This window comes from Cornus florida, unplaced genomic scaffold (assembly GCF_030987335.1).
Source record: "Cornus florida cultivar Cherokee Brave unplaced genomic scaffold, ASM3098733v1 CherokeeBrave_3.0.0_Hap2_Chr03, whole genome shotgun sequence".
NCBI classification, from domain to species: domain Eukaryota; kingdom Viridiplantae; phylum Streptophyta; class Magnoliopsida; order Cornales; family Cornaceae; genus Cornus; species Cornus florida.
Genome location: NW_026775573.1, coordinates 85,881,310 through 85,894,417, shown reverse-complemented (window position 1 = coordinate 85,894,417; position 13,108 = coordinate 85,881,310). Strand labels below are relative to the sequence as shown.

The window sequence follows — 13,108 nt, the reverse complement described above, 5'->3', positions numbered from 1 at the left end:
TGCTTAAGGTTTCTCCTATGAAGGGAGTAATGTGGTTTGGGTCAAAGGGTAAGTTATCGCCTCGTTTTGTGGGTCCTTTTATGATTACAGATCGGATTGGGGCAGTAGCTTATCGTCTGGCTCTACCAGATAATCTTCATAGGGTACATAATGTTTTTCATGTATCTATGCTGCGAAAATTTCTACGGGACGAAGATCGATATCAACACATTGATGTGGGTGAGATTGAGTTGCAACCCGATGCAACCTATTTGGAACAACCTTACTGTATTATCGATCGTAGGAATCAGATACTGCGCACGAAGACTATTCCATTAGTACGTGTACAGTGGAGTCATCATAGTGCTACAGAGTCTACTTGGGAACGGGAAGATATTATCCGTGCCAAGTATCCAGAACTTTTTAATACAGGTATGTAGTGAATTTCGGGGACGAAATTCCTTTATTAGGGGGGGAGAATGTAATACCCCGTAATTTTAAAGAATGTATTTAAATTAATTTTGTGTTAGGTTAATTAATTTTATTTATTTGTGCATACTACATTATTATATTAAGTTCATTTAATGGTGCATGTAAATTAATTGTGTATGTTAAAATAGTAAATTTATTCATTTAATTGTGCATGTATTATTATAATTAATTTTATTTGTTGATTATGTTTAATTAAGCAATATTAGTTAATTAGAATATTATATTTGTGTTATAAAGTATTATGATGATATAATATATTATTTTGTAAATAACAATAATAATAATTATATTAGTTTAATAATAATAATAATAATAATATAATAATAATAATAATAAAAGTTTATTAATAATAATATTAGTTATAATAATAATAATAGTTATAATAATAATAATAATAGTATTAAACCAATGTCATGATGAAATTAGAGATTAGGATAGGATTGCATCAATGTTTATGGGTGGAATTGAAGCCTTATGGTTGGGAGGATGGTTAGTTGATGAAAAAAATTAGATATTTGTAATATTTATATTATATATTTTGTATATAAATTAACTAGCTTACCTTAGAAGAAAAGAAAGGGAGTTAGAAGCAAAGTATAAATTCTAGAGAGCTATTTTATAAGAGTGAAAGGAAAAGAGAGAGAGAAAGAAGCTTGGACCGGTGTAGGCGATTTTACCCGACTACGCGCAGACCGGCGGATTTATTTTAAATCCAAAAAGGCAAGTTATCATCTACTTTTCCCCTTTGAATTAATAAATTAATTGTTTAGCTTATTTTCATGCATAGAGCCAAGGTTAGGAGGTTAATAAATTATTAATTTTATTTTATTAAATTAATGGAATTTTAATTATATAGGATGGTATATATTTATTTAATGTCCTATGAAATTAATAATGGCTAAAAATAATTAAATAAGACCTTAGGGATTTTTCTAGAATTTTCTAGATTTTTTCGGGCATTTTCTGCAATTTCCGGCGACCTTCCGGCGAGTTTTCCGGTCGCCGGCAATGGGGGAGATGACCGGAGTGATCCGGTGTGACGCGGCGCACCATAGGAGGGTGTACGCGCGCATCCTGGCCATTAGTAGAGCCTGATTGATCCGGTGCATCGCGGTCCATGTTACCGCGGTACACCCGGATCCGTGAACGTTGGATGGAGGAGATGTAGGTGGATTGATCCGGTGTGGCGCGCATGTAGGAAAGCTGATGCAGCCAACCAACCGGAGGACGCCACGTCAGCGGGAAGCCATCAACGCGCGCGTGGGAGCGCGTGCGCGCGCGTGGAACGCTCCAGACGCGCGTGGGAGCGCGTGGCTGACGCCAGACGCGCGTGGAGGCGCGTGAGAGGGTGGAAAACATAGGGCTGCGTGTGGGGAAGCTTAGGGCGGCGCATGGGGGCGCGTGAGGGGCCCTGTCAGCTGCTGGAAATTACCAGAATACCCCTAGGCCTGTTTTGTAATTTCCAGAACCTTAAACTTGCACTTTTGGGCCTATGGTTGGTACTTACGGGTTTAACGGGACATTAAATTATTATTTTATTTACCGTTAGTTATTATTATGTTCGATTAATATTTTTAAATATTAATTGTATCGTTTTCAATACAGATCACCATTAAACGGATGTAGTTAATTTAATGACATTGTTAATCATTAATTGTGTTATTATTTTATTAAACAGTATTAAATCATTAATGTTAAAATTAAATGATTACATGGTTTTAATTCAAATAAATTGTCCGTTATACATTGCAGGATTATTTATGTTGTTAATGATATACAAACCATGATTATTATGCTGTGTGCATTTCAGGAAATAAATGGACTGTTTACTTATGTCGCATTTATATTATATGGATGTGTTGCCATATAGAACCATGTGAGCTGGCTAATAAGTTTAGACTCATTTATACCTTATGCATTCGTTGCGATAGACAGATGTGTGGCTGTCGGGGTATGTGGTTTAATATTATTGGCATGTGTTGCCTAATTGACATACTAGGTATATTTATTAATAATGTTGGCATGTGTTGCCTAATTTGTATGCTCAGTATATTCATCAGTACTTTGCGAGGTGTTATCGTTGTGTAGTTCGTTATAGTCTGTGTTGTCAGTACCGTGCACCATGTATAATAGCTGATTTCCCGGGTAGGGAAAGGCGACACTTGACCACCTAGTGTGAGTCTAAGTGATCACCGTCTATTCTGGTTGAGGTCATGTTATATATCGGATAGTTCCCGTATGATGTATACAGATATAGTACTCAACCGATTCATAATGATTAATTTATTTGATTCTCTGATTTGGGTCATAGTAGAGAGGACTTGCTCGTGGGGTTGACCCACCATTGTTGTTATTTCAGGATACGGTCAGCATCCGTTTCAAGGCTGAGGTTAGCAGTGTGGGACCATCATCCGAACTCATCTACTCTTACGATCCAGTGCAGGGTAGAAGTTTTATGTAATACTTCAGTTTCAGTTTTTATTTACTTTTGACGTTGAACTCTCAGGGTTATATTTAGGGATCCCTGACGTAGGATTTCCAAGTTGTAATGAAGTACTGTATTAAATAAAGGATGGATGGATGTTGTATTATTTAATGTTTCTTTCCTGTCTAAATTCTTTTATTTCCATCATTTTGTATTCCATGCTTGTATATTGCCAATTGTTTTTGATATCCCTCATTTTTCGTGTATAAGCCTAATCAACTTATGCGTGGAAAATGTGGGGGTGTTACAACGTTCATGCCAAATTCTCTTGAAGACTTGAATATATTTTCATAAGATATTTTCTTTAAGTATACAACACCTAACAAGTCTTGAAATCAAAATGTAACTTTTTTTTTCTTTCCCAACTACATAGTCTGCATGAATGGGATTGGTTTGAGTGTTAAGTCAATTCGACATGAAGTCTCATGAAATATCAGGTCGATCACGACCACAAGGAAAAGACTGAGCTTTACCCGACGTGTAACTTCACTTTAGAATTATGCAATTTAGAATTATGCAATTCGGGTAAGGACCTGGTTAGTAATTCGGACCTATGGGCTCAGGTGTACAAAAGCAAAAAAAGATAATAAGAAAAAGATCATACAAACAGATTTTCAACTTAAAATAATAATAATAATAATAATAATAATAAATGTTGAATATGGTTAATTGTGGTTGCATCCATATATAATTAAGTACCTAGATCCATATTACATTTTATAGTGTCTTTGTATATTCTTACCTTTATTTATTATTATTATTATTTGTTTTTTTTAATGCTAATGTTGGTGTTGTTAGAATCATTCTCAGCCTCGAAAACAGGAGGAGGACACTACTCACGCAAGTGGAAAGCATTTCATATGTATATAATGCTCAAATATAATTCTGATAAAATTCTCATGTGGTGCTACTTTGTTGAGTCTAATATATATATATATATATATATATATATATATATATATATATATATATCTTTTTATATATATATTTCTCTTTGAAAGGTGGTGTTGACGAGCATATATTATAATTTTTAGAATTTGAGATGTGCATCAACATGTGTCATTGTCATTTTGAAATTGTGCAATAAATCTTTCTACTGGAAGGCTCCAAGTCAAGTCAATGAAGGCACTGGACACGGTCACATGGGGATAAATTATTAGAAAGTTATCTTCCATTTAATACTTTGTTGACTAATTTAATAGAATTTAATATTGAGATTTCTTTGCACTATATTAATACACTCTTGTGGAGCCATCTTCTCAATCTGAGGGTCTCAATTTAACTGGTCCACCAAGTATTAAGAGTTCAGAACCATTTAATAATTTCTTCCGTATGAATGGGTCAAAAGTATTAAATTAATCTTTTTCCAAGTTAAAGATTCCAAGTTAAGACATAACTTAACTAGTCCAAAAGTATTAAAGAAAAGTTTCTTTATCGACACGAACATGGGCTAAGGTGGTATGACTTCCAGCATCATGTAGAATATTACGATGTATGTATGACTTCAATCCTCATGCAAAATATTGTGGTGTATGTGATTTTGTACTTATATGCTTTCCTGCCAAAACAAAAACAAAGAATTTTTATTTTTATTTTTTTTATTTTTTATTTTTTATTTTTTGGTGAAAATCAATTGTGCCTGTTACGAAGAATATAGATTCTTATATGCGTAGTGTCCATGCATGTTCATTCCAAATTCTCTTGAAGACTTGAATACATTTTCATAAGATATTTTCTTTAAGTATACAACACCTAACAAGTCTTGAAATCAAAATGTAATTTTTTTTTTTCCCAACTACATAGTCTGCATGAATGGGATTGGTTCGAGTGTTCCCTCCCAAAAAAAACAAAAAAAAAAAAAAAACTAGGAAGAGGGGGATTGTAACACAAGCATACTCGATCGGAGAATTGATCTTTTTACCACCTAGGCCATTGGGTAATGTCTTAAAATTTTGTTAATTAATTAATTAGTGAATTAAGAACACATATTTGGTGATTGGTAGCCTTTTCTGGTTGATTAAAACTTGATAGGTGGTTTAAGTAATCTTCATTTTCAAATGGGTCCAATTCTACTTTTCTCGTGAATGAAATATATATATATATATATATATATATAGAGAGAGAGAGAGAGAGACTCGTCCTCCGAGAGTGGTTCTATTTTCGTTTTATTTTTAGGGTAAATTACATTGACACATCCTTGAGGTTATGTCAAATTTTACCTATATATTATATGTGTATATATATATATATATATATCAAGCGAAAAATTTTATCCTTATTTTTATTTGTTATTTCTTGTGAAATTCTTAAGATTTGTATTTTCTCTTTATGTGTCTGAACTACCAGGTATGTATATATATACATTGAGTACCAAATAATTTTACAACTTGAAGTCGTTAAAATTTTCAAAATTGCTAATTAAGTTCTAAAGTTAGTAATGTGTAATTTACAGTTTACAAAAACAACTCCTCTGTAATAAGAATAATAAATAAGGCAAAGAAAGATAATAAGAAAAAGGTTGTAAAAATAGATTTTTTACTTAAATGATTATAATAATAAAAAAAGTTGAATATAGTTAATTGTGATTGCATCCATATATAATTAATTACCTTGATCCATTCATCTGTATTACATTTCTTAATGTCTTTGTATCTTCCTATTTTGTTTTTTTTATTGTAATGTTGATGTTGTAAAAGTCAAGTTTTCAAAGTCTTGGGCTCATTCTCAGCCTCAATTGCTGTGGAAAATGAAATGAATGGACAATATCCCAAGTCAAATGTAATTGTTATGACAGATAATAGATTCTTATAAGGGGAGTGTCCATGCATGTTCATGTCAAATTCTTTTAAAGACTTGAACTTATTTTTATAAGATATTTTCTTTAAGTATCTAACACCTAAAAAGTTTTAAAATCAAAATGTAACTTTTTTAATTCTTTGTTTTTAACTGCAAGGAATTGGTTCGAGTGATAAGTCAGTTCGACCTGTAATCTCATGAAATATCAGGTCGATTACGCTCGTAATAATTTCATATGGAAGAGCCAAATTGATTATTATTATCATTATTTAATTTTTTTTTTTTTTTCGCAGGCAAGATAAAACCAATTAAACAACTTAAGGGATTTATTAAAGTCATCTCCTGCTCCGAAGAGTAAAATACTTCAAAAAAATTAGTTCCAAAACTAGAAGCCCCTTAAATTCCCCCCCTCCCCCAACATTGGATCGGGGAGCTGAGTAATGAATTAAGAACTCATATTTATTTTGGTAGATAGTCTTAGACATAGTTTTCTGGTTGATTTAAAGCTTCTTGCCCTTTAAGTGATCTCCATTTTCTGGCCCATTCTACTTTTTTAGTCAATGAAATACTACTATATAATATAGACTTGTCCTCCCAAAGTGGTTCTTCATTTTCTCGGCCCATTCTACTTTTCTAGTCAATGAAATATATAAGATAGACTTGTCCTCCCGAAGTGGTTCTTCATTTTCTCGGCCCATTCTACTTTTCTAGTCAATGAAATATAAAAGATAAGACTTGTCCTTCCAAAGTGGTTCTAATTTCCTTTTGTTTTTATTTGTAATTTCTTATTAAATTCTTAAGATTTTAATTTCTCTTTTTGTATCTGAACTACCGGTTTCACTTTGGAAGGACAAGTCTGTCTTATATATTTCATAGACTAGAAAAGTAGAATATATTTCATTGACTAGAAAAGTAGAATGGGCTATATATATATATATATATTTGAGTACCAAATAATTTTACAACTTCAACTATATAAAGTTTTCAAATTTTCTAATTAAGTAGTAATGTGTAATTTAAAGTTTACAAAATAACTTTTTTAAAATAATAATAATAAATAAAACAAAAAAATACTAAGAAGAATGTCATACAAACAGATTTTTGACTAAAATTATTATAATAAAAAAATTAAATATAATTAATTGTGATTGCATTCATATATAATTAAGTACCGTGTTCCATCCATCTGTATTACGTTTCTTAATTGATATGGAAGAGAGAAATTGATTATAATTATTATTATTTATTTATTTTATAATCTTTTATTGATGTTGTAAGTTAAGTTTTCAAAGTCTTGTGATAATTGTCAGCCTAAAAAAATAGAAATCGGACACTGCTCAAGCAAGCGGAAGATCTGAACAATAAAAAATTCAATGTTCAATTTTTGTTATTCAATACTGGGTTTTGTAATTGGTGTGGAAAATGAAATGAGTGGACAGTGTCCCAAGTCAAACTCATGACCAAGAATGAGCCCCATCGATTATTGTGGCAGGGAAGTCTCTGGTGGCTTAGTTGATCTTCATTTCTACATAGCCCCACCATTTGCCAAAAGACCCAGAAACGAAGATATATACTGTGAGAGTACTAGTTTTCTTTTACATGTATCATCAACTAATTTGATACCATTAATTTGGTAATCAGATATAATTGATGATGATGATGATGCGTAGTCGCATAGCGCTTCTCTTGCTTTGGCTGCTATCATCTTCAATTACCTTCTTATTATTTTGTGATGGTGCTATTACTATTCCACATATTCCACATGTAGTTTGCAGTGAAAAGGAGAAAATAACTCTTCTCAACTTCAAACAAGGTCGCACTGATCTTCCAACAGACTATCCTCATAGTCTGGACTCCAACAAGATTGTTGTACTTGGACTGGAGTCCGCTGCAACAATATTACTGGTCGAGTCATCCACCTTCACCTCCCCAATCCATACTATGAGATGCAGCAATTGGGTGAGAAGATTAGTCCCTCTTTGGTGGTATTAGAATCTCTGAGTTACTTGGACTTGAGCAAAAATAATTTCAGTGGTTCTACTATTCCAAGTTTCTTTAGTTCTGTGCCAAGTTTGAGATATCTCAACCTCTCTCATTCGCTTTTTGAGGGGTTGCTTCCTCATCAGCTTGGGAACCTCTCGAGCCTTCGTGTTCTCGATCTATCCTCTAATTCCTTATATGGTCATATACCTAGTAGCATTTCAAATCTTCCCCCGTTGAGCTATTTAGATTTGGGATTCAATCTAATCACAGGGCAAATCCCAGACGGTCTTGGGCAATTGAAACATCATGAATCTCTCTATCTTTCTGCAAATTTATTGCATGGTCTCATTCCAGCATCTGTTGGAAACTTATCGTCCTTGAGATTATTCTCTCTTTCTGCTAATAAATTGAATGGCACTTTCCCAAACAGTATGGGGTTGCTCTCAAATCTAGAGGAACTATATGTAGGAACCAATTCCTTAGCAGGCATTGTTTCCGAAGCCAGTTTTGCCAAACTGTCAAAATTGAAGATCTATACGTGTTCAAACTTTCTGTTCTTCAACATGAACTCCAATTGGGTTCCTCCTTTTCAACTTCACATACTCAAAATGAGCTCCAGCAACATGGGTCCAAGGTTTCCTTTATGGCTACGAACACAAACATCTTTGAATTATTTGGACATCTCTTAGTCAGGAATTTTCGGCACGGCTCCAGAATGGTTGTGGAAGTGGGTTTCACATATTGATTATATTAATCTCTCCGACAACCAGATAAATGGAGACATGTCGAATGTGTTGCTAAGTTCTAGTATCGTTGAAATGACTTCTGATCGTTTCGAGGGTTGGTTACCACGTTTGTCTCCGAACATTAAAATGTTGAACCTTGCAAACAATTCTTTCTTTGGACCCATTTCCCCATTCTTGTGCCAAGAGATGAATGGAGAAAGTTTGTTAGAGGTTTTGGATCTATCAAATAATATTTTATCTGGAGAACTCTCTCATTGCTCGATGCAATGGCAATATCTGGCCAATATAAACTTGGGGAGGAATAACCTATCTGGTAAAGTTCCTAACTTAATGGGTTCGCTACGCATGCTCAAGTCATTGCAATTGCATAATAATAAGTTCATTGGAGAAATACCTTTATCATTGCGAAACTGCACCTCTTTGAGTTTCATTGATTTAGGTGGAAATGAACTCACCGGACTCATTCCAAGTTGGATTGGAGATATGCTGCACATGGAGATTCTTAGCTTAAGATCCAATAAATTTATCGGCAATATACCGACACAAAAATGCCAACTTTCTGATCTTATAATCCTCGATCTTAGGAATAACAACCTATCTGGACCCATACCAAAATGTTGGAAAAATATCAGTGCCATGATTACCACGAATCAACAATTATTTGGAAATTTTGTCCAGTTGAACAATAATTTTGTTGAATCCTACATAAATATTCTCTCATTGGTAACAAAAGGGAGGGAATCCGAGTATAAGAATATCCTTGGACTTGTTAGAAGTACACATCTATCAAGTAATAACATATCCGGTTCGATTCCAGAAGAGTTTTTTTGTCTTCATGTATTGCGATTTTTAAACTTGTCTCACAATCAAATTACGGGAAAGTTACTCTAAAATATTGGAGGCATGACAATTTTAGAATCTCTTGATCTCTCAAGAAATCATCTTTTCAGTGAAATTCCACAAAGCATGTCGAATTTGACATTTATCAATTATTTGAGTTTTAATGCAACTAGCTACATTGGAAATTCTGAACTTTGTAGAGCCCCTCTCAACAACAATTGCACAAGAGAAGAAGGATCTCAAGGTTGAGATGTGACGTCAATGGAGAAAGAGGAAGAAGAGTATGAAATGGTATGGTTTTATATTGGTATGGGTCCTGGATTTGTGGTTGGATTTTGGGTTGTTTTTGGTACTCTTCTCCTCAAAAGGACATAGAGGCATACTTATTTTCAGCTTCTTGATGACATGAAAGACCGGATTTGCTTGGCTATATTGCTAGAGGTGAACTGGCTCCGCAGAAAGTTCAAGATCAAAAGAGCTGATGATACATGAATATCATCATCGATCATCTTCTACAACGTTTTTCTTCCACGTTTCTTCCCTTCTAATTTTTTATTTTTTCCTTCTTGTGTGGTTGCTACTCAGTTCGCGCTCCTTATCTATTTACACTTAGTAGTCTGTTTTTGTATTCATGCTAATGTTATATGAATTATCACTTCAAATATAAATTAACTGATATTTATTATGTTAAAACCCTTTTAACACAAATAGAAGCAAACAACAATAACAACGAAAAAGAAATAATTTCTTTTTTGAAATAACGAATCAATTTAAACCAATCCTGATTCAGGAAAAGGGAAATCATTTTGTCTATTGTCCGTTGCTTTATTCCCAAAAATATGCTGACCTAAATTAGGCACAAATCTCCAAATAGTTTTGACACCCTCCTACTTCATAAACTCTAAACTTGGGCTTAGATATTATTTTAACATGGATAGATTAATAAGCCTTAAAACATGAGAAATATATCTTAAATTTCATTTCTTTCTTTATTTTTCTTTATTTATTTATTTATTTTTGGTTTAGGTATGTGAATATATCTTTAATTTTTTCTCATTCTAGTTAAGAAGTTATTGGTGGCCTATTTACTTCATATATTATAATTTTTGTTGCCATCATTATTTTTTAATAGATTCCAATTTTCAAAAAAAATGACCCTTGTGTTGAAATGATGTAATTCCAATATAATTTTACTTATATAATGTGATAAGAATATTATTATATCATATAATTATTTGTGAGAACAGAGAATTATTGATCTTCTTGTCAAATTTTATTAGTTTGTTGAAATCTGAATTAAATATGATGATCCTTATAAGCTAGGTTCAATGAACTATTGTTAATTCCAAAAACTTCAGCTTACACTCTTCGTCCACAGCCATAGCCAAATTCGCCTAACAAAAAAAAAAATATGCCACAGGCAAAGACCATGAACTTTCGGTGTGTGTGTGTTTAATTTTTCTTATTGTCATAATTTAATGGAAGAGACATTGCAATCAATATGAGAGGTCCTTTTTATTTATTTATTTTTTTTATTTATCTTTTTATTTTATAAAAAAAAGACGTGGTTGGACTTTGCTGGACTTTTTAAATTGCAGTTTGATAGTATAAATTCCTTTGACAGAAATTGGTGGACTAGTTTAGTTCTCAATTTTTCTTAGGAAACTAAGAAGAACTAAATTTGTGAGTAGATCTTTGTTTCATTTATATGGAAATTGTGGCTGAACAGAAATTAGATTTTACATGACGGACAGTCTAAATCAACGGATATTGTTAATTCTATTTTATGGTTGATACAATGAATAATTCGACATTTTGGATCAACTCGGAGCTAGATTTTCACATAGTACTTTCAGGCTGCATACTATCTGGCTGTTGGATGTGTTGTTGGTGTGGTTTGGTTTGCTTTGTTGGTGTTTGGGTTTGTTGTGTATTTCTTTTTTGAAATTGGTTTTTCTTTTATGTTGATGTAATTTGGGTGTAATAAAATTTGCTTCCTAGGGGGAAAAACAGTTATTTCCTACTCATTTATGCATAAATAAGTTAGGCTATACTTAATACTCTATATGAAATAATTCTTGTACTATAATTAATTTTTGTTCGGTTGTTAAAAGAAATGTCTTTTTGGTAATGGTGTTCGTGAAGCATTGCTAGTACAGTAATGTCATAGTACGTACTGATTGTGTGAGTGGATGTATGTTGGATGGCCTGAAAAGTGTTCTGAAAACATTCATTGTTTTTATGAATCAACTATATGTAGAAAACAGTACTTATAGGATCAACAAGAACTTACATCATTGGGTAGGTAATATTTATTTAATTTTACTCTTAGCCTCTAAGTACTGTTTTCTCCATTCCTCATCATAATTAGTGTAAGTTTTTTTTTTTTTTTTTTGAAGATGAGCAAAATAATTTTTAAAAGATAGGAAAAATCAGTTTGGGAAATACAAAACTAGGAGCCCGTTAATTAAGGAATTAGGAACTTTCTTTTTTCTTAAAATAAATAAAATGGTGATTGTTGGACACAGTTTTTGAATTGGTAAGGTAGGGTACGAATTGAGAAACTGTTCACAGTCAAAATTGATCTTGCTTTCCACATGGGCCCATTTCAACTGCAAATTCATTATAATGACTGCAATTACATATAAATTTAAATCTTATATATTATATATACTATTATTATATTATTTATATTATATTTTTTATTCTATACAATACATGTGTGTGTGTTTGTATATATATATATATATATAAAAGATGGACATTTAATCAAACAATTATATCGATAAAATTAAATTTTAATTACAAAAAGTAATTTAATGACATAAAACAATAGAATTTTCTCTCATTTTGTTTGATTGAATAGAAAAATAATTGTCCAAATCTGAAGATGTTAGCGTAATTTTTTTTTTTTTTAATGCTATTGTTAGTGTTATTTTAACTTTTATCACGACCCCGAACTCGGGGGTCCAAATTGCTAATCGGGTCCTTACCCGAACCCGAGGACACTCAAAGGCAAAATGGTCATTTTGCTCCATACTATGTTATAAAAGTCATATCAAGGTCATAACGAACATTTCTAACCATTTCGATTCATAAACGTAAGATAACCATAGTTTTGGGTTTGCTCCAGGACCCTAAGGTTCATAAGGGTAAAACGATCCTTCAAAGTGAAAATTTGTAATGTCCTGGATTTTTTTTGTATTAATTTTATTTATTTTTCTATGCATTGTTTTATGCGCCATGTGGGACCCGATTATTTTATTTGCATGTGTTTAATAAGTTAACGTATGAAGTTTGTGTGGAATGAAGCATGTGAATCCGCTTTTCACGAGTTGAAGATGAGGTTGACTATGATACCGATTCTGATCATACCCGAGCGTGGCTTTAACTAAGTCCACGAGGTTTTTTCCTCGTAAACAGGTCTATTTTACCAATTGGGGTTTCCTCACTAAAAATCATGGTGTCATCTCTAACTTTATTAGTTTACGTTATTTTATCTTGCATGAAATTAATTGATTAATTGCTAAAATAAGTAAATTTAGAAATAAACACATCAAAAAAAATTCTAATCTTGCGCTGCATAAACTCACAATAAATTTTGGTTTGCTGGGCTGTTCACTAACAGGAATGATTCCTGATTTCTACTGTCAATTTCTAAAATTGAGAATCAAAAGTAAAAATCATGTTCAATAAAGTAATTTCACTTTTCAACTTCAAAAAAGTACTTTCTCTTTTAACGAAAGAAAAGAGAAAGTGACAATTTGATACTTTCTTTATTTTCTCC

General features: G+C 32.4%; 2 protein-coding genes across 2 annotated transcripts; both read left to right on the top strand.

Annotated features, from left to right (window-relative positions):
* The first annotated feature begins 7,698 nt into the window (after positions 1–7,698).
* LOC132301781 (leucine-rich repeat receptor-like protein kinase PEPR1) lies at positions 7,699–8,424 on the top strand. The gene has a single exon (XM_059799007.1). The coding sequence runs from the start codon at positions 7,699–7,701 to the stop codon at positions 8,422–8,424; it is 726 nt and encodes a 241-aa protein (XP_059654990.1).
* Positions 8,425–8,517: 93 nt separating this feature from the next.
* Positions 8,518–9,577, top strand: LOC132301780 (receptor-like protein EIX2). The gene is made up of 2 exons (XM_059799006.1): positions 8,518–9,256; positions 9,495–9,577. Exons 1-2 carry the CDS (start codon positions 8,518–8,520, stop codon positions 9,575–9,577), a joined length of 822 nt encoding a protein of 273 aa, XP_059654989.1.
* Positions 9,578–13,108: the final 3,531 nt, after the last annotated feature.